The following is a 19868-nucleotide window of genomic DNA, read 5'->3' as shown; positions in this document are numbered from 1 at the left end:
CTCGAGTAACTCTTTGCGGAGTTTACGATCACGCTTATTCGCAGAGCTTAAAGCTATGCAGTTTGATCAAATTGCGGTGTTTATGAAGAGGAACGTGATGCACATGACAACGTACCGTTTTAACTCTGTGGAACTACTATAGTGGAATCTCTGATGATGTCGATCTCACTCTTTGCATGCTAATGTTCAAGGCAATCTGGTGGTAATTGCAGAATCTGACCAAAAGATTCATTTCACGCAAAATTGACGCTCGCCTCTTACTAGTTTGCCAGCCTCCTTTAAAGCGCCCCAAACTATTGTTGAACTGATATCCAATATATTTTAGCTGGCACCGAAACCATAGTCGTGGCAAAAAAAATATTCTCAAAAAGAGCGCTGACAAATAAAAAAGGCATTCACCTACAGTACTAAAATTCGTTATTTTTTCTTACCCATTATTTGGTTACCATTTCTTTTTCAGCACCCCATTTCTAAATTTCCATTTCCCGAATGGCTCGTAGCGGCAACGAGGGCAGATCGCGTCGCTCAGACGGCTTCTCCCGTCGCCGCCGACGCTCAGACAGCGACGACAACGCCGAATCTGCTCCTCCAAACGCCGATGATGGCTCTGACATTGAGATTATTACCGACTTTCGCTCCAAGCGCGAGCTAGAAGCTACCGAAGACGAGTCCAAGCTCTCACCCGACGAACGTGAGCGACTGCGCGACCGCGAGGAACGCGACGCCTTCGCTGAGCGCCTACGTCAGCGCGATGAGGAACGCACTAAACATAAACGCAAAGCTGAGGAGATCGAGGGCCGCAAAGGGCTCACAAGCGACGAGATCAAGCAGCTCGCCAAGCGCGGGACACTTGACGCCGCACAGAGCGAACGATTGAACCAATTGAGGGAACTGAGCCGACAAGAGTACCTTAAAAAGAGGGAAGAGAAAGAGTTAGAGCTCCTAGAATTCCAATTACGAGACGAAGACGTGCTGTTCCAAGAGACGAAAAGGTCCAAAAAGGAACAGCAGCAACTGGAACTTAACCAGAGAATTCTAGAGACCGCTAAAGCTAGATCTAGAAAAGAAGAAGTAGACGGCTATCAGATTCCAGATTCCTACGAAGAAGTGGACGACGAAGGGAATCGAATTCGGAAGAAACAGGACCTTTTAACCGACAGATACGAAGAGGAAGAAGTGCTTCATACGGAGCAGGAAGTATGGGAGGAAACGCAAGTGAAGATGGCTACAAGCAGGTTCGGAGCTAAGGATAAACACCGAGAGACTCAGGAAGAAGACGAGCTCGTATTCGACGACCAGATTGACTTCATCTCGCAGCAAATGCTGTCTGGTCATCACGTGAGTGACGAAGACGTTAAGGAGGCGAGGAAGAAGATGGAGCAAGTCAAACATTTGAGTATGCAAGAAGGAAGGAAGCAGCTGCCAGTGTATCCATATCGAGAGTCGCTGTTAGAGGCCATCCGGAATTACCCGGTTATTATCATTGAAGGAGAGACCGGATCGGGGAAAACGACGCAGATCCCGCAGTATTTACATGAAGTTGGGTACTCGGAACTCGGTAAAATCGGCTGTACGCAGCCAAGACGAGTAGCGGCGATGAGTGTGGCAGCTCGAGTGGCTCAGGAGATGGACGTGAAATTGGGCAACGAAGTGGGTTACTCGATCCGTTTTGAGGATTGTACGAGTGACAAGACAGTGATCAAGTACATGACGGATGGTATGCTACTGCGTGAGTTCTTAACCGAGCCAGATCTGAAATCCTACAGCGTTATGATCATTGATGAGGCGCACGAACGCACGCTCAGTACCGACATTTTGTTCGGGCTGATTAAGGATATCGCTCGGTTCCGGGACGATATCAAGATCATTGTGGCTAGTGCCACACTGGACGCCACCAAATTCAGCGCGTACTTTGACGATGCGCCGATTTTCAAGATCCCTGGACGGATGTTCCCCGTGGATATTCTGTACACGAAAGCCCCCGAGGCGGATTATCTGGATGCTGCTATCGTTACAGTGCTGCAGATCCACATTACCCAGCCACTTGGAGACATTCTCGTGTTCTTTACTGGCCAAGAAGAGATTGAAGCGGCAGAAGAGATCTTGCTACAACGAACGCGAGGTCTTGGCTCTCGAATACGCGAGCTACTGATCCGACCGATCTATGCGACGTTGCCTTCGGAACGTCAAGCTCAAGTGTTTGAACCAACGCCAGAGGGAGCTCGGAAAGTGGTTTTAAGTACGAATATCGCCGAGACTTCGCTGACTATCGCTGGTATCTGCTACGTGATCGACACGGGCTTCTGTAAGCAGACGAACTACAACGCACAGACCGGAATGGAGTCGCTATTAGTGGCGCCAGTCTCACAAGCCATGGCCAATCAGCGTGCTGGACGAGCTGGTCGTACAGCTCCAGGCAAGTGCTTCCGTCTGTACACTGCCTGGTCGTACAAGAACGAGCTGGACGAGAACACTGTGCCTGAAATCCAGCGTACAAATCTCGCTAGTGTGGTGCTGCTCATGAAGTCGCTAGGAATCAACGATCTGCTGCACTTCGACTTTATGGATCCACCGCCAGAGAAGGCGCTGATCCGCTCTCTCGAACAGCTTTACGCTCTTGGTGCATTGAATGGGTTGGGTGAACTAACGAAGCTTGGACGTCGTATGGCGGAGTTCCCGCTGGATCCCATGATGTCCAAGGCGCTACTTGCTTCGGAGAAGTTTGGCTGCGTTGAAGAAGTCATGACGGTCTGTGCCATGTTAAGTGTGAACAATTCGATCTTCTATCGACCCAAGGACAAGGCGGTGCATGCTGATAATGCGCGTGTCAACTTCGCGCGAGGTGGCGGTGGAGACCACATCACACTGATGAACGTCTACAACCAGTGGGTGGAGACCAACTACTCCACTCAATGGACGTACGAGAACTTTGTGATCATGCGATCGTTAAAGACTGCGCGTGATGTTCGAGAACAGCTGGAAGGGCTTTGTGACCGTGTGGAGCTCGAGCGGACTAGCAACCGGAGCGACCACGAGCCGATCCGGAAGGCTATTTGTGCTGGTTACTTTTATAACACTGCCAAACTGGATAACTCGGGACATTACAAGACCGTGAAGAAGGCGCAATCTGTTCACATCCACCCAAGCTCGTGTCTGATTAAACTTGAGGAAGTCCCGCGATGGGTGGTGTACCACGAACTGGCCTTCACGACCAAGGAATATATGCGGAATGTGATCCCCATTAAGTCCGACTGGCTCATGGAACTCGCACCGCATTATTATAAAACCAAGGAAGTCGAGGACGCACGCGCTAAGAAGATGCCCAAGGCGGTCGGTAGAGCAGGCTAACTTGACGTGAATAGGTAGGGTCTTACGGTTCGCGAACTTTAAGCCATTTGAACTGAAACGTAAAATCAGTACCTGCAGCATGAAAGCATGTTTGTCAGTCCCAGAAAGTATTGATATATGCGTATCTGGGGAATTTGCTTACCATTGAGTTGTGGTTGCACCGTATAGATCTACGAATGCGAGTTGGTAGAGCGGTGAGAACGAAAACTGGCGCTGCAGATAAAAGTGCAGAAGCAGTAGCGACACAACTTCCAATGCGGCAAATATCAGGATATTTGTTACTGCACCAGTCTCCCACTTGTCAGCACCGCCAGGGTAGTAGACAGCATTCGGTAGTTGCTTAAGCACTGACTTGTATATCATGAAAACAAGCGGCACAACACACTCGACGTACTCGACTAGTGTCAAATATTCGCAATGGAAAAGGAGCCGCAGACCCTGTCGAACTAGGCTTTCGGACGTTGCTGTGTGTCTGAGACGGTCACTCGTTTCGTGGTTAACACCGTGCTCGTCTTTTATAGATTCGAGAGAAGGCGCCGTTGTGAATGCTGTTACCTGATCGCTATTCTTTGGGAGAATTGTTGCGTTAGCCACTCGTATTGATCGAGGCAGTAGCCTTGGATGATGCCGAGAAGTGTTGCTTGCAGCACTGAAGATGCCCGATATTTCTAATACCTGCAACGTCTGCTCTGTTGTTCTGCTAACAGCGGATGAGGACAGCAAGCTCTTAATCGCACGTTTTTCAATAATGTTATGTCAACCGCAAAAGGATCGCGAGTCACGGCCAGAATCCAGTCCACTAGATTGAAGGTACTTTCACGTGAGTTCTTGATAGCAGTTATTGACACCCCCCCCTTGAAACGCAGAGAAGATTCATGTCGATCTAGAAGAAGTTGTTTAACCGTGTTTGCATTCGATCGAACATCCCAAAACTCAAGCAGCGATTGACCGATGTCTGCTGCAATGAAAAGCATGGAGAGATACATTGATGATGTGGTAGACATGCAAGCGGAGACGAAGAGTGCGCTGAAAAAGTCGACTGTCATAGCAACAATTTGTGCCATAAAATCTTCTAACCCTCGCGTGCATCGCACCATGAATTGTTTTGCAGCAAACCTCCAAATGGGCAGCATCAGAACGGCGAGAGCTACTGCTTAGGAACAAATCCGTCAAGAATCTTGTACAGTGGATAAATATTGCATAGCGTCATGATTGCAGCAAAGTATGGAATAAATCGCTGCAGCGTGGCGGACCTGTTCACAAATGGTTCTCGCCCAAAAACAAGTACCATAATCACCTGGGCGTATATTCCGACGACGAACCCTCCAACATACCACATCAGAGGAATCGGAAACCCAATTATGATTGCCGCAATTAAAGCAGTCCCCACGTAGGCTGCACTGGCACTACAAGCGACAAGCTGTCTTCTAAAGAATGTAGGATCCAGATCAGGGACGAGCGTGACGAGTTTGGACATTCCAGCACACCCCATTACGGCTGTCGTTAACGTCAATCGGATCCAGAACACCCAGTTGGCAGCCCAACCTTCGGAAGGCGACTGAAGTGGCAGACATTCTAGCAGTAGTGCTGTTGACAACGCAGGAATTGGTGCGATCACATAGACCACAACGACTCGGGTCCAGGAAGCCGTTTTGCAATAGTAGTCGAAACTTTCGAGTCGTTCTACAGAGGAAGTACCCTGGTGTCCAATTTGGATTCTGTTCCACTTTTCTTCAAGGAATCCGAAAATGCGTTTTCGTGACGACGCTGTAGAGATGTCGGCATTAAAGGAAGGCTCCACCACGCTGACACTTTCGCTGCCATCGACTTTCGTGCCTACCGCCATCCCAATGTTCCAATGAACAGAGCCGCACTCATAAATAGATTGACTGAAAAGTCACTTTTAAAAAAAGTGCTTACAAGACAGCAACGAGCTACATGAAGTGTCAGAATAGGACGAATGCACGAAACAGTCTTCACATTATGAAAAGAAAACCCAGATATTTCACCAAATTAAGAAGAATTAATAACGACTACAAGTATTTATGCACTGTACCGGAATTAACGGTATTTTTGCAACCGATTAATTTTTTGCAACCAGTGGCCCGTAAAAAGTCTGCAGCACCAACAAAATTAACCAGTTTGGCATCAAAACAGTATCCCAGTTAAAGCGCGCTATTGCTTACAATATTGTGAGCAAAGCGACGGTTTCAAATTGACAGGAGTATCTTGTGCGAGATTTTACGCCTTCCGCCGTTCTTACGGTTTTGACTTGAAAGGTACTTTTTACACGGTTGCAGAAAACACGTTAATTCCGGTACTGATGTATTGTTCATGTACCAATGAATACTCGTACAAATATGAGCCTAGGATACGCTTACGCAGTACATGTATCGTGAAATGAATCCGTTTAGGGCTTGCATAGAGAGACCCCCCCCCCTTCTCGGAGGCCGGAGGGCCCCGGCCTGGAGTCCAGGGGAAAAACAAACGCTTAAGGTTACCGCATCACCTCTGTCCTAAGCGAACGAGGTTTACGGGTAAAACTGCTAGCAAATCTCCTTATTAGTGCTAAAAAAACTAGTAGAAATTACCCCAACCTGATCCAGTTCCAAAGTGTCCCACCGGTGAGAGCTGTTACTGATAGCATTTTGGTCGATCAGCTCTTTCCTAAGTTTTGGTAATGAAGAGGACGAGCTGGCTGACCGCGTTCCTTACCGTGCTGCGGCTGACACCCTACTACTGAGAAAAATGGCTCGGCCAGATTTATCCTTTGCGGTAAATCAATCGTCGCCCACGCAGACCAACTCGCGGTTTCACACTGGGCTCAAGTGAAGCAGATTTTATGGTATGTCACAGGTACTTTGGACATGACAATGGTCTACCGGAAAATGAGAGGGCCACCCCAAAAGAACTGCTCATCGACCTAACAGCACGGTGGATCGAAGGTCAATCAGCGACGTCGTTGTGCATCCACGGCTGCGCCGTTGTTTGAATACCGCGTCGTCAGAGCGTCGTGGCTAAGTCATGCACAGTCGCGAAATTCATTGCTGCCTCGATTGGTATCGAGGAAGCTCGTGTGAAGGTGAGTGATGACTGCTTCTTGTTGTTACCATACTCAAGTACTAACAGAGGAACTGCTGGGCAAAAGGCCGAACAGGAGGGCATGAGCTCAAATTCGAGAGTGCTGTACGGCGACAGCAGAGAGAGCCCTCCAGAGTGTACTGGAGGCTTAATATTTGGTTGGTTGTAGTGGCACTGGCGAACCAATATATCCTACGAGCTGGTCTGGAACCTTACAGCGGGCGACGGCTCAGGCGCGCTTCCAGAGCCAGCTCACATGTACATGTACATGTACTTAAACACGTTTTCCCTGGCTTAGATGATAAGAATATGCTTCCTCGATTGTCTCCAAACAGCACAGGGCCTTCTACTTCCCACTTCAGCTCCACACACAGTTCTAGCACCCACACTAGATCCTTTGTCCCTTCATTCATCGCTACGTACTCCGCTTCCGTAGTACTTTGTGCATTGATCTCCTGCTTCCTCGAAGCATACGATACAACATTGTCATCGATCATCGTCACGTACCCACTAACCATTTTGCGGTCATCCACATCATTAGCGTAGTCTGCGTCAGTAAAGCACGTCAATCGCACTTTCAAACCATCACCAATGTCATTCACTAGCCCGTAGTTAACGGTATGTGCCAAGTAGCGGAGCACACGCTTCGCCATGAAGTAGTGCTCGTAGGTGTAGTTTTCAGGTACTTCCCAAGATTGCGAGCAGTATGAGCAATGTCAGGTCTGGACGCCGAAACCAAATAATGCAGTGCCCCCACTAGCTCGCGGTAGGGTAGATAGACTTGTTCTGTTGTCGCTCTCGTCTGCTGAGGCGACGTTGCCTCAGTCGCCATGCAGCCATTGCACTCTGCCATGCTAAACCTCTTCAGCACGTCTTTCACGTCTGGCGCTGACAGTACATCACCTGCTGCTGCACGAGTCAATCATGATCTCCACTCCAAGTAAGTATTTCACTGGGCCAAGCTTTGTCAATTCAAATTGATGAGAGAGCTGCTGTGCAATGCTGCTGCAAAGTGCTGGTGGTCCAAGTAGCAGTACATCACCCACATACTCTATCATCAGCATAGAAATATCTTCAGTGTCTCCCACGTTTTGCGCGTACAGGCCGTAGTCAGAATCCAATCAGGAAAACCAAAGCCGCTGCAATGCCTCATGCAGGGTGCGGCTCCAAACACTAGGGGCTTGCCGTAGCCCATACAAAACTCCAAAGCAAAAGACACACAAACCCGTCCGGCTCGCACTGAAATCCCGGGGCTGCTCCATTAAAATTAGCTTGTCGAGAAAGCCGTTTTGACAGCATAATGCAAAAGCACCCAGCCTCGCTGCAGCGCAAAGTAGATGGCCGCTCGAATCTCAAACCGGATAACAGGTGCGTACGTCTCGGTGTACTCTAGTCCATATAGCTTCTTAAGCCCGTGAATAACAAGACGAGCTTTGAAGCGTTTGATCTTGCCGTGATTATCTCTCTTCACAGCATACACCCCGCGACAGGTAATAGCTTTGCGTCCTTCCATAGTGCGGGGCTCAAGTGTCCAAGTCCCATGATCACGCAAGGACTGTAGTTCATCCAGCATAGCCTGCCTCCACTGCGGCCATTGAGGTGATGCTCTAGCTTGCTTGTTGGTTGTAGGCACAACCACGTCCTCATGGACAATGACACTGTTAATGACGTAGTCACGAAGACGCACAGACGGCTTTCGCTGGCGTTGGGGTCGAGGTGCTCGCTCCACTCTAGCGTCTGCTGCAGACGAGGGTGGTACCCAGTCTTCATCAAGACCAGCATCACGTACGAGCAAGTTACGATCCGCTTCGGATCGCTTCCGCTCCCCTTTCTTCTGTATTTCATTTGACGAGTTCGGCGCTGCAGCCGGTCCCCTCGATGATGTGGACGCTTCATCCATAATTGTAATCGGTACCTTCGGCTTATCTTTCGCCACAGCCAATGCATACGTGTCCATTCCAGCCTTGATGCGCACAACAGGTACGTTCGCAGGTAGTTCGTATTCTCCACCGAAGAAGCAGTTCAGTAAAAGCGTCTCCATATATTCCGCGTCAACGGTAAACGACTCGTGAAATCTGATGTTCTCCTTTCTTGCAGTAATCACAGATCCAGACTTCACGTCGAGTAGCTTGTATCTTTTGCAATCCGTAGCATAGCCAAGAAGAATACATGTCCTTACACGAGTGCTCAGCTCCTCCTTCTGTTGTCGTTAGCTGTCACTGATGTGTACATGAGCCATGCATCCCCACGTACGTAGCGATTGTAGGTCAGGTTTCTTGTCGTAGAAGACCTGATATGAGCTTTTCCTTTTCAATGAACAGGACGGACAAATATTCGACGTATTCACTGCATGCAGGGGCGCTTCACCCCACATCAGATTTGGCAAGTGCGTCGCTTCCAGCATCAATCTCACTCGAGTCACAATAACACCATTTGCTCGCTCCACAATTGTGTTTTCATCCTGGCTGTCAGCATTAGTAAACTGCATATCCACTCCTTGTGAGGCACAGAATTCCTTGAACTCGTTGCTAACAAATTCTCCACCCCCATCAGCATGAAACACGAGGATCTTGTACTTCTTAGCCTTCTCTAGCTTCAACATCAGGTGACGTAGATATCTACTAGCGTCCACTTTGGACTGCAGCAGAAACACCCATCTGAAACGCGAGAGCTTGTCCATCACAAGTAGGAACATCGTTGACTTGTCAACAGCAATCTCGCTGATTGAACAAAGATCCGCTGAGATTTTTTTCTAGCATCTTCGTTGCATTCCGGGGATCCCGACGATAAGTCATCCTTTTCATCTTTAATAAACACAAGGAATACATGCGTAGAGGCTTAGGTCATTCATATAGACCTTAACTCCAAAATCAACGTTGTCAACCACCATCTTCTTGATAGTGTCTATGTTCACGTGGTTACGCGAATGAAGCAATTCCATCCCGCTTGGTACATCGGTTCGCTTCTGAGCGCCCAGTGCCAGTCGATGATGGCGCTGCCCCGCATGCGGTACAGCCCATCACGCAGCACAAACTTCAACTTCAGGTTAGGCTTCACCAACCAGGTTAGCAACTGGTCGTCTGACATGATCAGCTTGAAGCCGCACGTGAGCTGCATGTAGGTCTGCGAGATCATGTTCACCTTAGTCCCAGCAGAGTAGCGCACTTCTTCCCAATAAGCGCATCTCCACACGACCATTGAGATCATTCACACTGGCATAAGAACAGCACCAGCGATTCCAATACGCTCGCAAGAACCAGTAGCCCCTTCTAGAAACTCCGCGTGCTGCAATTCCATCACATTGTTAAATAGCTGTAGCTCTCCAGTCACATTCTCTTGCGCTCCGGAGTCAAGGATCCACTCGATATCGTCGGCCGGTACCGCCCCGGTATCACCGTTGGTTGTTGCCGCCTGCACACGACGAACAACCGGTAAGCCACTAGCTTCACGCTTGTCTCCATCATCGTCGTTCAGCGGCGACGTCGGTGAGTACGCAATAGACTCATCTTCACGTTGAGCGTCACGAGCGCGTAGTAGGCGTTCCTCGAAGTCTCCGTCAATGAGAGCAGACAATCCATGTCGCTCATAGATTGTAGAATAGCTATGAGCATCCTTACGCTGGCGCTCAGGGTTAATGCGCAGTGGGTGCGTCTCAACCAAGATCGGCATAACGACGTTCATCGACAGCATCTTGAATGACAGTACGGCCACTATCTTCCACACGCGTCGCTTCCACACGGCGCAACACTGAACCAGCCATGGTCCGAATCTTCTCTCGGTTGGTGGACTTTCGGTCGGGGCATTCCTTCCACCAATGGCCACGTTTGTGGCAGGACTTGCACACTGCTGTGTGTTTCCGCTCCTGAATCTCTGCACGCCGTTTGCTAGCTTCTTCTTCGCTGCGTTTCTTCTTTGATGAGCCTTGTCCGGTGTCACCACTGTGGTGGCGCTTGCCACCGTGTTGCTGTCTGTTACCGCCTTGGTGGTGGCTCACAGTATTGACTTGGCGTTGGACTCCTTGTCCATCATTACGGTTGCCACGATCTTTCTGCTCTTAAGCCGTTCGTTCAGCGACGAGTAGGAGGTTGACAGTATCTTGTACACGTTGGTCTTTGTCGTAGCCTCCGCTTAGGCGAGACACACACTGCGTGTGCTTATTGGTAATTGAAGGGTAGACATTAGCTGCATTTGACAACACCACACTAGCCATTTCTCCTTCAGGTAGCAATGCATCCATCCGCTCTAGCTCGCGCCGCATGCGCTGAAGGTCATTGATCACCCCTTCGCCCTGCCTCAGGTGGCGGGCGTACATGTCCTGCTTTAGGTACATTGAGCTGGGCCCTGAGTCCCATCATAGGTTCACAGCAATGCTGTCTTTAGCTGTGCAGGTCGCGCACTCTCATTATGGCTCTCGAAGCGATCCAACAGGTCGCCATACAGCGACAGCACGATCTCTGTGTGAGCCTTGCGCTCACGAGTCTCGAAGCAGCTCATCCACTCCTGGCTGCGGTCAGCGCGCGCCTGGCCAAACTCCTCACGTCCTTGGACCAGCTGCAGCAGACCCTGCCAGTGGAACATTTTAGTCTTCCACCTGCTCCAGTTTTCAACCTTCCCATCGAACTTGGTCGAGGCTAGCCGAATCTGGCTTGCCTACCAGGTGCCCATGTTGTTATTCTTGATGGTCTTGTCGCTGGACGATCTTGTGCCGGTCTCGTAGGCACTGGAAGAGGAACGTCGAGGCTCGAACGGTGCGTTCAAGCTGGTTCCGTACCGGGTGAGCGAGGCTGAGAGCTCGGCGTCCAAATTTCTTTGTGGTCTGGGAGAGGGGAGCTGGCTGTTTTCTTCTTCGGGTGGATCTCCTGACTGATTCTCAACGACTTGTTGTGGCCCCGTCCGGACCACACTCAACGCACGAACAACGGCGGTCGCAATCGTCTGTACCAGAGTCTCGTCTGCCGAGGTTGGAGCTGGCTGCTGCCCTGCTGTAGAACTCACTGGACGTTCTTCGTTCTCCGAGGCCCGTGCCCGCGTTGGGCTTATAACCTGTGAAGGTGAGTGATGGCTGCTTCTTGTTGTTACCATACTCAAGTACTAACAGATGAACTGCTGGGCAAAAGGCCGAGCAGGAAGGCACGAGCTCAGATTCGAGAGTGCTGTACGGCGACAGCAGAGAGAGCCCATAGAGTGTATTGGAGGCTTTATATTTGGTTGGCTGCAGTGCCACTGACGATACTACAAATTCTACGAGCTGGTCTGGAATCCAACACCGGGCGACGGCTCAGGCGAACTTCCGGATTCAGCTTACATGTACATGTACATGTACTTCACAGCTCGGTGGGCACGAATGCTGGTACTGTAATTATCCGGAACGACTACCCCATCCATCACCGCCGACATCGATAACCAATGGCTGAATGTCAGAAGTAACTAAAAGATGTCTACATCTTGGTCATCTTACGCGTGCAGCATCTGAAATACATGTCGTCTGAATGTACACAAGAGCGGTTTTCTAAATGTTCTCCGACGTGATACATATCGATTGGTCAATAAATCCCTTCAAACCATCTGTTATCAACCAATAAGATCTTCCAACACGTGGCATGCCAGTCAAACTCCCCCCTCCACCGCATAGACCCACCAACCCCGTCGTAAAGATGAGTAGCGAAGAGGTCGTCGTCGCCGTGGAGGAGCAGGAGATCCCGGACGTAATCGAGCGTCTTCCCAAGCCCGACAAGGCCGAGCACGAGGCCAAGATCTCTGTGCTCGATGGCGCCATCAAGAAGCTCCAGGCGCGCTCCAATGTGATCCGCGCCGAGATGGACGCGCTTAAGACGAACCGTGGCGGCTACGGCGGTCCGATCCAGGAGGCCAAGGCCAAATTCGCGTCTCTGCGTGCAGAGAAGGACAACCTCATCCAGCAGCGTAACCAGATCACGGCGCGTCTGCGTCAAACCCGCGACGAGAAGGACTCGACTGTTAAGCAGCAGCGTAGTGTGCGTGCCAACCTTAAGTACGGTTCTGTGGCCGAGTTCGACTCTGCTATTGCCGAGCTTAAGCACAAGCAGGAGACAAGTTCAATGTCTCTTAACGAGGAGAAGCGTGTGATCAAGGAGATCGAGCAGCTGCAGGCCCAGAAGCAGCAAGTCAGTGGCTACTCGGACGACCAGGGCGTCGTGGAGAAGCAGAACGAGAGCATTAAGGAGATCCGCGCGCTTCAGACCAAGAAGAACGAGGACATTGACGCTATTCAGGAGAAGCTGAACGAGCAGAAACAGGCGTTGGACGAGCTGTACCGCTTGAACGAGGAGGAGAACAAGAAGGATCAGTTCCCAGTGCTCGCAAAGGAGCGTAAGGAGATCAAGGAGCAGCTGGACGACAAGTTTACGGCCATTAAGGCGCTGCGGAAGGAGTTCAAGGAAGCCAACGACAAGTACTACAACAACATCCGTCTTGTGCGCAAGAAGAAGGAGATGGAGCGCCAGAAGGAAGAGGAAGCTCGTAAGGCCGAGTACGAGGCCAAATTGGCCGATTACGAGAAGGAGATGGCCAAGATCCACCCGCACCAGGACGAAATGGACCTGTGCGACGCTCTTGTGAGCTTCCTAGAGAAGACGTACGCGAAGGAGCTCAAGGAAGAGGACGACAAGGCTGCTGAGACTTCTGCGGCTCCTCTTGTGCTGGACGGAATGAAGCCTCTGCAACGCAAGGAAGAGGACTTTATGATGCTGGGAGGAGGCAGTAAGAAGGGCAAGAAGGGGCGCAGTGGAAAGAAGACCAAGAAGGCGACCAAGCTGGTACTGCCGCTCGCTCAGATGGAGGCGTTCAGCACCGTCGGCTTGCTGCCTCCTACGTCTGCTGCTGCTGTGTCGGAGTCGCTGACGGCTGTCAAGGCCAAGAAGGTCTGGTTCAACGAGCAGACGTCTCGTGTTAAGGCTGACAAGCCTGCCGAGCCTGCTGCTGAGCCCTCGGCTGCTCCTGCCAAGCCCACTTCTCCTCAGAAGAAAAGCAACAAGAACAAGAAGTTCAACGCCAGTGACAATGACGCTTTCCCGTCACTCGGTGGCGTCGCTGCTGATCTCCCGTCGTGGGGTCCGGGCATGGCTCCTGTCGTCGCTGAGCCTGCAGTCGCCGCAGAGTTCGCGGACGCCGACGTCGTGACGGAGAGCGAGTAAAAGTCTCACGACAGAATGGAGTCAAGTACGTAGCATGGAATGGGGACAGCGACGCCAAGGAAGCTTCTTGTGAGTGGCTCTGGAACTTTGTAACTCTCGTGTCTTGTCTTCCACAACAGGTAGTAATACAGTAGATACTTCCAACGTTGTTATCGACGTACCGGTACTTACAGCTTGTTCCTGTCCACCTCAGCAAAAAGCTGTTGCATCCGCTCGTTCTTGAGCTTCTCGCTTGTCAACATAATCTGCAGCAACTGATCTGCCAGTCGGTCTTTGAACAGCTGCGTTTCTTCCACTTCCACACGAGCCAGTTGCGCGTCACGTTGGAGTCTTCTTGTACGTTGCACAAGTGGACGGACCAAGCGCTCGTTGTAGGCCAAGGAGCGTTGCAATAGACGCAACTCTGCTGCCAACTGCGGCACCAACATGTCGAGATGTTTTAAGTTCTGTTGCGCTTCTATGTCTTCCTCATCGTCGGTGTCCGTGTCCAGATAGCTGGAAATCAGGGGCAAGCGCTCGAAACAACTGGCCATTCGCTCGTTTAAGAAGTCGAATGGGTTCATCCAGAGCGAGAAACCGGACGAAGAAGAGCTGGACGATGTGGTGGCTTCGGTGATCGCAGTCGCCATGAGCTTCCGGAACTTGGAGCGCAGTCGGTTCTTGATCTCCAGACGCTCGTTCAACTCGATTGCAGCCTCCGACAACTCGTACGCGATGGCGTAGCGGACCGACATGGCAGTGGCTTGAGCCTTCTCGGCTAACTCGATTTTGTGTTGGAGGAACACGGTGTCACTTGCGACGTCCGTGTCGAAGCGCTGCAGCTTGGATCGGATGAGTTCCAGCGACTTTTTCTTGGCTGCGACGTCCTCGTGTTCGAGTGTAGGGAACAACATGCGATGCTCTTCTGATAGCGGCGTTTGCTGCAAGCGAAGACGAAGATACTGCAGAGATTTTAAGACGAAGCGTTAGTTGGATGCTCTGCAGGAAGAATCGAGGAGATCCCAACCTCAAGATGACGCTCTTCCTCCAGCTGCTGAAGACTGGAACGAGTCACTTTGCAGCTCATGGCACGCTGTAGTAACACGTCACTGCTGAGCACTTCTTCTAGTCCCAGCTTGGGGTTCTTTCGGAAAAACTCGCTGCATTGTTCGAGGTCCTAGACAGAATCAGTTGGCATCAGTATACGTCGACTCGGACAAAGTATACGCTGGGTGCTACCATGGCCAGAAGCTTCGGTCGCAACTCTGCGGTGATGGCGAGCGCCACTCGATACACAGCTTTCCAACCGTCCAGTAAGACGAGATCCCAAACTCGGACCAGTGTCGGCAGGGCCAGTACACGAGCAAATATCGTCACAAACCACTACAACACGACCGTGTTAGTCACTTTAGTATGCACTTGAGCTGATTCCAGATACCTGGGTGACAAGGATACTGGAATGCATCCCAATATGTCGAAAATGGGCCGATAGATCATAAAAGTGAAGCTTGAGAAGCTGCTGGAAGAGATAAATGCACTGCGAGAGCCTACACAAATCATCAGCACGTTGCCAGCAACAACTTCTCACAAACTGCCGCACCCTGGCATCTTGTGCTTCCACAACTCCGCCATCCCCTTGCGTCGAATCAAGGCCAGGGTCAGCCAAAACGCCGCTTCTTGCGTCGAGAGTCCGTCGAGATCCGTATCTGTGACTTCTTGAGCGTCTTTCATCACGAGCAGCAGAGCAGCGACAACGTAATTCATCCCCTTGAACAGTAATCCCTTCAGTTTGATAATACAACAACACGAATTAGCATAGAATAAATTAAACATACCTGACAGTAACCAACGTCGTCTGCATAAAGCGCAACCGCCTTCAGGACATTTCCAAGTAAACGTTTACCGTCACCTGACAACCACAGTAATACACTCAGCACAACCTTCTTCTTTTCTTCATCTCATAGTTCGTACCGTCTTCCGAGAAGAAGAGATTCGTCGGGAAAGTTCGCTCGATATCTCGGTCGATTTCTCCTTCCACACCTGTGGTCTCCAGCGTTGCACTATCTTCCAGACTCTCGATGTTCGCCAGCTTAGACAGCACTATTAGTTATGCTCTTCATCTCCTGCAATTGATGTCTCTACCTTGAGATAAAATTCTCGTCTGCTCACTCCGTCTGGAACCTTCTTCATTAGTGTCGAGACATCTCCTGCTCGCAGCCAGTAGCTTCAACAAGACAGTAAAAAAATCAGCTACATTTCGAGTTATCAGCGTCGATAATTACAGCACGCACCGGAATCTGGAGCCTATTGGAAACCCGTTGACTCGAACTGCTAGTCGTCGCAGCTTCTTACGCCCCACTAGCGACCACAGAGTCTTACTGGTCGTTGCGACAGCTTCCACTGTATCGATCTGCAGTTTGCAGCGCATACGGAAGTCAATATGCAGCAGTCTTAATCATATTCGGGCAGGTTTGATAAGGCACATTACATCGACCCATCTATGATGGATAAGAACAGGCAGAACCTCCCCAATATTTGCATCGAGAGCGACGTCCTCCGTCGAAGCGCTCATATTGAATTTGATTGCGATCAGATTGATAATTTCGGGTGCGTCACACCACATTCTTTTTTTTTCAGGCTTAAGTTGCGTGTAAAAAGCAGCGTTTTCATTAAATCCTAATAAAACTTGCGTGTTGTTTTGCGTTTCTGACATAAAACCCCCGCAGCAAATAATTATCAAAACCCGGCATTTCACACGGTCATCATGAAGGCAAACGAAGGCGTCGTCATTGTACGTGCACTACCGCTGACACTACGGCTCTGATAATAGCTACGTAACCATTGCTATATAATATACTATGGCTCGGCTACAGACTGGGCAGCAGGTGACATTGGTGCCCTACGAGAAGGAGCATGTGTCCAAGTATCACAACTGGATGAAGGACCCATGGCTGCAAGGCGAGCACTATGATACCTTATGCTTTCGCTATTGGCCGCGGTATTAAGCTCAATAGTCCTCTGTATATTGAGCGTCTGCAGAGATGACAGCGTCTGAGCCGCTGTCCATAGAGGAAGAATTTGAAATGCAGAAGTCGTGGAGAGAGGACGCCGAGAGTGCGAGTGCAGTGCTCGAGATAATCGCTGCAAATGACGGGGATTTTATTGTTATTATGGTATGGATAGAGTGCACTTTCATCGTGTTGGCGAGTGATGACAGTGACGGCAAAACTGGAGCCTCTTATGTCGACGAGAACGCAATCAACCGTGAGTGATGGCGGCTATGAGGAGGAAATAGTGAAGTTGGAAAAGCTGATGTCTTGAAAAATACTTAATGTACTGTAGGTATGGCTGGGGACGTGAACTTGTTCTTCAATGATTACGACGATCCCCATGCGTGTGAGATGGAGATCATGATAGCCGAAGAGAAATATCGTCGAAAGGGTTTTGCAATGGAAGCGGTGAAGCTAATGATGGCTTACGGTATGGAGGACAATGTCGGGGTGTTATGGCCGTGCAGCTGACGTTTTTGTTTGTTTGCTTGCAGCTACGTCCACACTCCACGTGACTCGGTTTATTTGTAAGATCATCGAGACCAACCAAGCTTCAATCCAGCTCTTCGAAAAGTAAAGCTGTGAAGTTGGCTTGACATCGACTGTCCTTTTTTAACTCGCTGTTGTGTGTGCAATATTTGACTGTGCAGACTGGGGTATGTAAAGTACAACTACGTTGCTGCTTTTAACCAGGTCGAACTGGAGTTGGTCACGAAGGACAAGCGAATGGAACTAGTGGACACCGTGTTGGAGTCTGCTGTCATCCACACACCGCAATAGAGATGGCCGCACAGGTGAAGACAGTGAGCAATATACGAAATAGAAGAGACTTCACTGGAATGAGCATTCGATTGCTATACTGGAGTCAAGTACTACGACCTTATAGCAAACACTCGAACCACTTCAAAGGCTTCTTCGCACTACTTAACAATCCTTCACCGTTGTGGAACGTCGTGTCAGCGTGGTTCAATGCCGCAGCATACCAGGTGCTTGAGTACGTGGCTTCGAACGCCGAAGAGTCCAAGTTCCCTACACAGCTCTGGAACTCAACCTAACAACCACACAGTAAAAATCAAGAAAGTCATTGATCAGCTATACAACCAGCTTTCAAGGTCTGAGAACACTTACAATGCCATCGTTCTTGGACGAATGGTGCGGGATGAGCAAACCGCCAGCCAGTAGGCCCGCGTACTCGCTAGAAAGCAATCCAGAGTACGTCGTGCCACACATACTAGCAGTCACGTACTTCTTGTGGACAGCTTGTGCCGCTGCATAGCGAGCAGAGCATTCAGCATCACAATAGTTACCGCCATCGTACACAAGTGACCGCCGTGTTGTGGTACCAGGACATTGGCCGATAAGTCCGCCAAGTTGAGCAAAAATGTCCTTGAACGTGTTACCGCCATCGCAGATCTGGTGAATAAAGTCTGAGCCCATACTGCCCCTCATAGGGCCACTCAGATCCACCCAGTCGACGTTGCTACCAATCGAACATTTCCCTGTCGCCAACGCCCCCGCGAACATATTGTTGCCCATGGAGTGAGCCACAATAATCAGATTGTTGATCTCGGTCGAGCCACTGTTGGCAGTGCCTGTACTCACTTGCATCGCTGCGTTGCAAGCCTTCTGCTGCAACGTATCGTTGTACCATTCGTAGTCCACGGTGTTTAAAACCGCAAAGTTAAACGAGGAGCAGCAGGGTGCGTGCTGCTTGATATCACCGAAGAACGAGTAGCTGTCCACAATGCCACCATCCGCTGTGACGTCCATGCCGTGGAAGAACAAACACGGACGAGGGGTGCCCTGACAAGTGCATGTCGAGCTGGCGAGGTGCACAGCTCCGGCCTCTTCTTTCAGTACACGATGAGAGTGTGACATGGTGATTCCATAGAGCTGACCGAGAGAAGATAAAGCTACTGAACCATCCGACACGGTGCTACAGTCACTAGGAGCGTTTGAGGGCCTGGTGATCGTCACGTCCTCGGACAGATACTCGAATGAGATACTCAAATCCTCGCCATACACCGTGAAGTTGCTATCTTCAGCTCCAGTACACAGCACGTAGGACTCACCAGCGAAGGTGGTGCTGAGCCAAGTACCGTTGTTGCATAATATGTCTAGGTTGGTGTTGACTGTGGAGACAGGAGTCGCCGATGCTATGGCATCCACGATCTCAGACACACTCGGGAACAGCTCAGTGGGTAGGCATGTCGTGGAGTCCGTAGTGCTGTTAATGACCTCGTGGTATGGAATACCGTTCACGACGTACAGATTGTGGGTGGTGCCGCCCTGCTGGAAGGTGACCTTGCCATCGAAGGAGACGTTGGCACCACTTAGAACGGGCTTGACGTAGACGTCGAAGCTGGAAGATCCGTAGACCTCCATAGCGGGCCGTTGAATGTTGAAGCTGAGCTTGATGGACGGAAGCGAGGAGGTTGCAGCGACGGCATGGAAGGCAGTTGCTGCCAGAACGAGTCCTGCCTTCATATTTAGATGGTGTGAAGCGAGGAAGTCGAGTCCTGAGCCACTGAGCAAGTTGTGTAATGAAGTGGAGTCTCGTGCAGTGACAGAACATGCCAAACACATGTATTTACTGTTTCAGCACACAGCAAATCATTTGACTTGACTTATGTATACTTTTGACCTTCTGAGTGTCGCAATAAGACATAATCGACGATTAGAGGTCACAGCAGAAAAGGGACCAGCCGCGCTTCGCTTGGCTGGGCGCCCCTTCGGCGCCCCCGCGGTTCGCTGCGCTCGCAATATGGAGATAGAATGTTCTGGAAAGTGTAGTGCTCGGCTCGCTGGTGAGCTCAGCGCTGGGCCCGCCTCCGCCAATACCACGCGGCCCTGCTTCGCGGGCTCTCCGCGCGGGTTTGCTGCGGCTACGCGCCTCGCACCCGCTCACCTTAGTTGGCGCCGCGGCTATGGCACCCACGTCGCCCAGCCCCGTGTGTGTTATCCCAGCGATGGACGTGTGTTTCTCCTATTTTCTCTCGTGCAGTGGCCGCCATCCTGGCGAGCTGATACAGTATTGCACCGTGATTCACGTCTTGATAACGTCGTTCCACCGAGAAGCAGACGACTGTCAAAATACCTCTTCAATTGGATATCGTCAAGTAACCAAAATGTGAAGATATAATAGTTCAAACTCGATTTATTCTAGATACTGTAAGCAATGAAACTTTTTATTGACATGTATTAAGGCTTTTACAGGTTTTGCTGATAGCTGGACACG

General features: G+C 50.4%; 5 protein-coding genes across 5 annotated transcripts; 3 read left to right on the top strand and 2 right to left on the bottom strand.

The window, feature by feature from the left end:
- Positions 1 to 489: 489 nt before the first annotated feature.
- PITG_14009 (pre-mRNA-splicing factor ATP-dependent RNA helicase, putative) lies at positions 490 to 3348 on the top strand (the record flags this gene model as incomplete). Its single annotated transcript, XM_002899615.1, has 1 exon — positions 490 to 3348. The coding sequence occupies one exon, from the start codon at positions 490 to 492 to the stop codon at positions 3346 to 3348; it is 2859 nt and encodes a 952-aa protein (XP_002899661.1).
- An 8712-nt stretch (positions 3349 to 12060) lies between these two features.
- On the top strand, positions 12061 to 13766 carry PITG_14008 (uncharacterized protein; the record flags this gene model as incomplete). Its single annotated transcript, XM_002899614.1, has 1 exon — positions 12061 to 13766. One exon carries the CDS (start codon positions 12084 to 12086, stop codon positions 13599 to 13601), a length of 1518 nt encoding a protein of 505 aa, XP_002899660.1.
- Positions 13767 to 13768: 2 nt separating this feature from the next.
- On the bottom strand, positions 13769 to 16161 carry PITG_14007 (uncharacterized protein; the record flags this gene model as incomplete). Its single annotated transcript, XM_002899613.1, has 10 exons — positions 13769 to 14542; positions 14701 to 14736; positions 14820 to 14963; positions 15019 to 15127; positions 15181 to 15347; positions 15416 to 15489; positions 15552 to 15669; positions 15723 to 15804; positions 15872 to 15990; positions 16069 to 16161. The coding sequence occupies 5 exons, from the start codon at positions 15342 to 15344 to the stop codon at positions 13769 to 13771; spliced, it is 1227 nt and encodes a 408-aa protein (XP_002899659.1).
- A 443-nt stretch (positions 16162 to 16604) lies between these two features.
- On the top strand, positions 16605 to 17434 carry PITG_14006 (N-acetyltransferase, putative; the record flags this gene model as incomplete). Its single annotated transcript, XM_002899612.1, has 5 exons — positions 16605 to 16694; positions 16764 to 16844; positions 16923 to 17060; positions 17125 to 17203; positions 17281 to 17434. The coding sequence occupies 5 exons, from the start codon at positions 16622 to 16624 to the stop codon at positions 17408 to 17410; spliced, it is 501 nt and encodes a 166-aa protein (XP_002899658.1).
- A 76-nt stretch (positions 17435 to 17510) lies between these two features.
- PITG_14005 (uncharacterized protein) lies at positions 17511 to 19163 on the bottom strand (the record flags this gene model as incomplete). Its single annotated transcript, XM_002899611.1, has 2 exons — positions 17511 to 17681; positions 17759 to 19163. The coding sequence occupies 2 exons, from the start codon at positions 19115 to 19117 to the stop codon at positions 17511 to 17513; spliced, it is 1530 nt and encodes a 509-aa protein (XP_002899657.1).
- Positions 19164 to 19868: the final 705 nt, after the last annotated feature.

Source organism: Phytophthora infestans, genomic scaffold (assembly GCF_000142945.1).
Source record: "Phytophthora infestans T30-4 supercont1.30 genomic scaffold, whole genome shotgun sequence".
NCBI lineage: Eukaryota > Oomycota > Peronosporomycetes > Peronosporales > Peronosporaceae > Phytophthora > Phytophthora infestans.
Note: the sequence above shows the minus strand (reverse complement) of the source record. Positions and strands in the feature narration are given on the sequence as shown.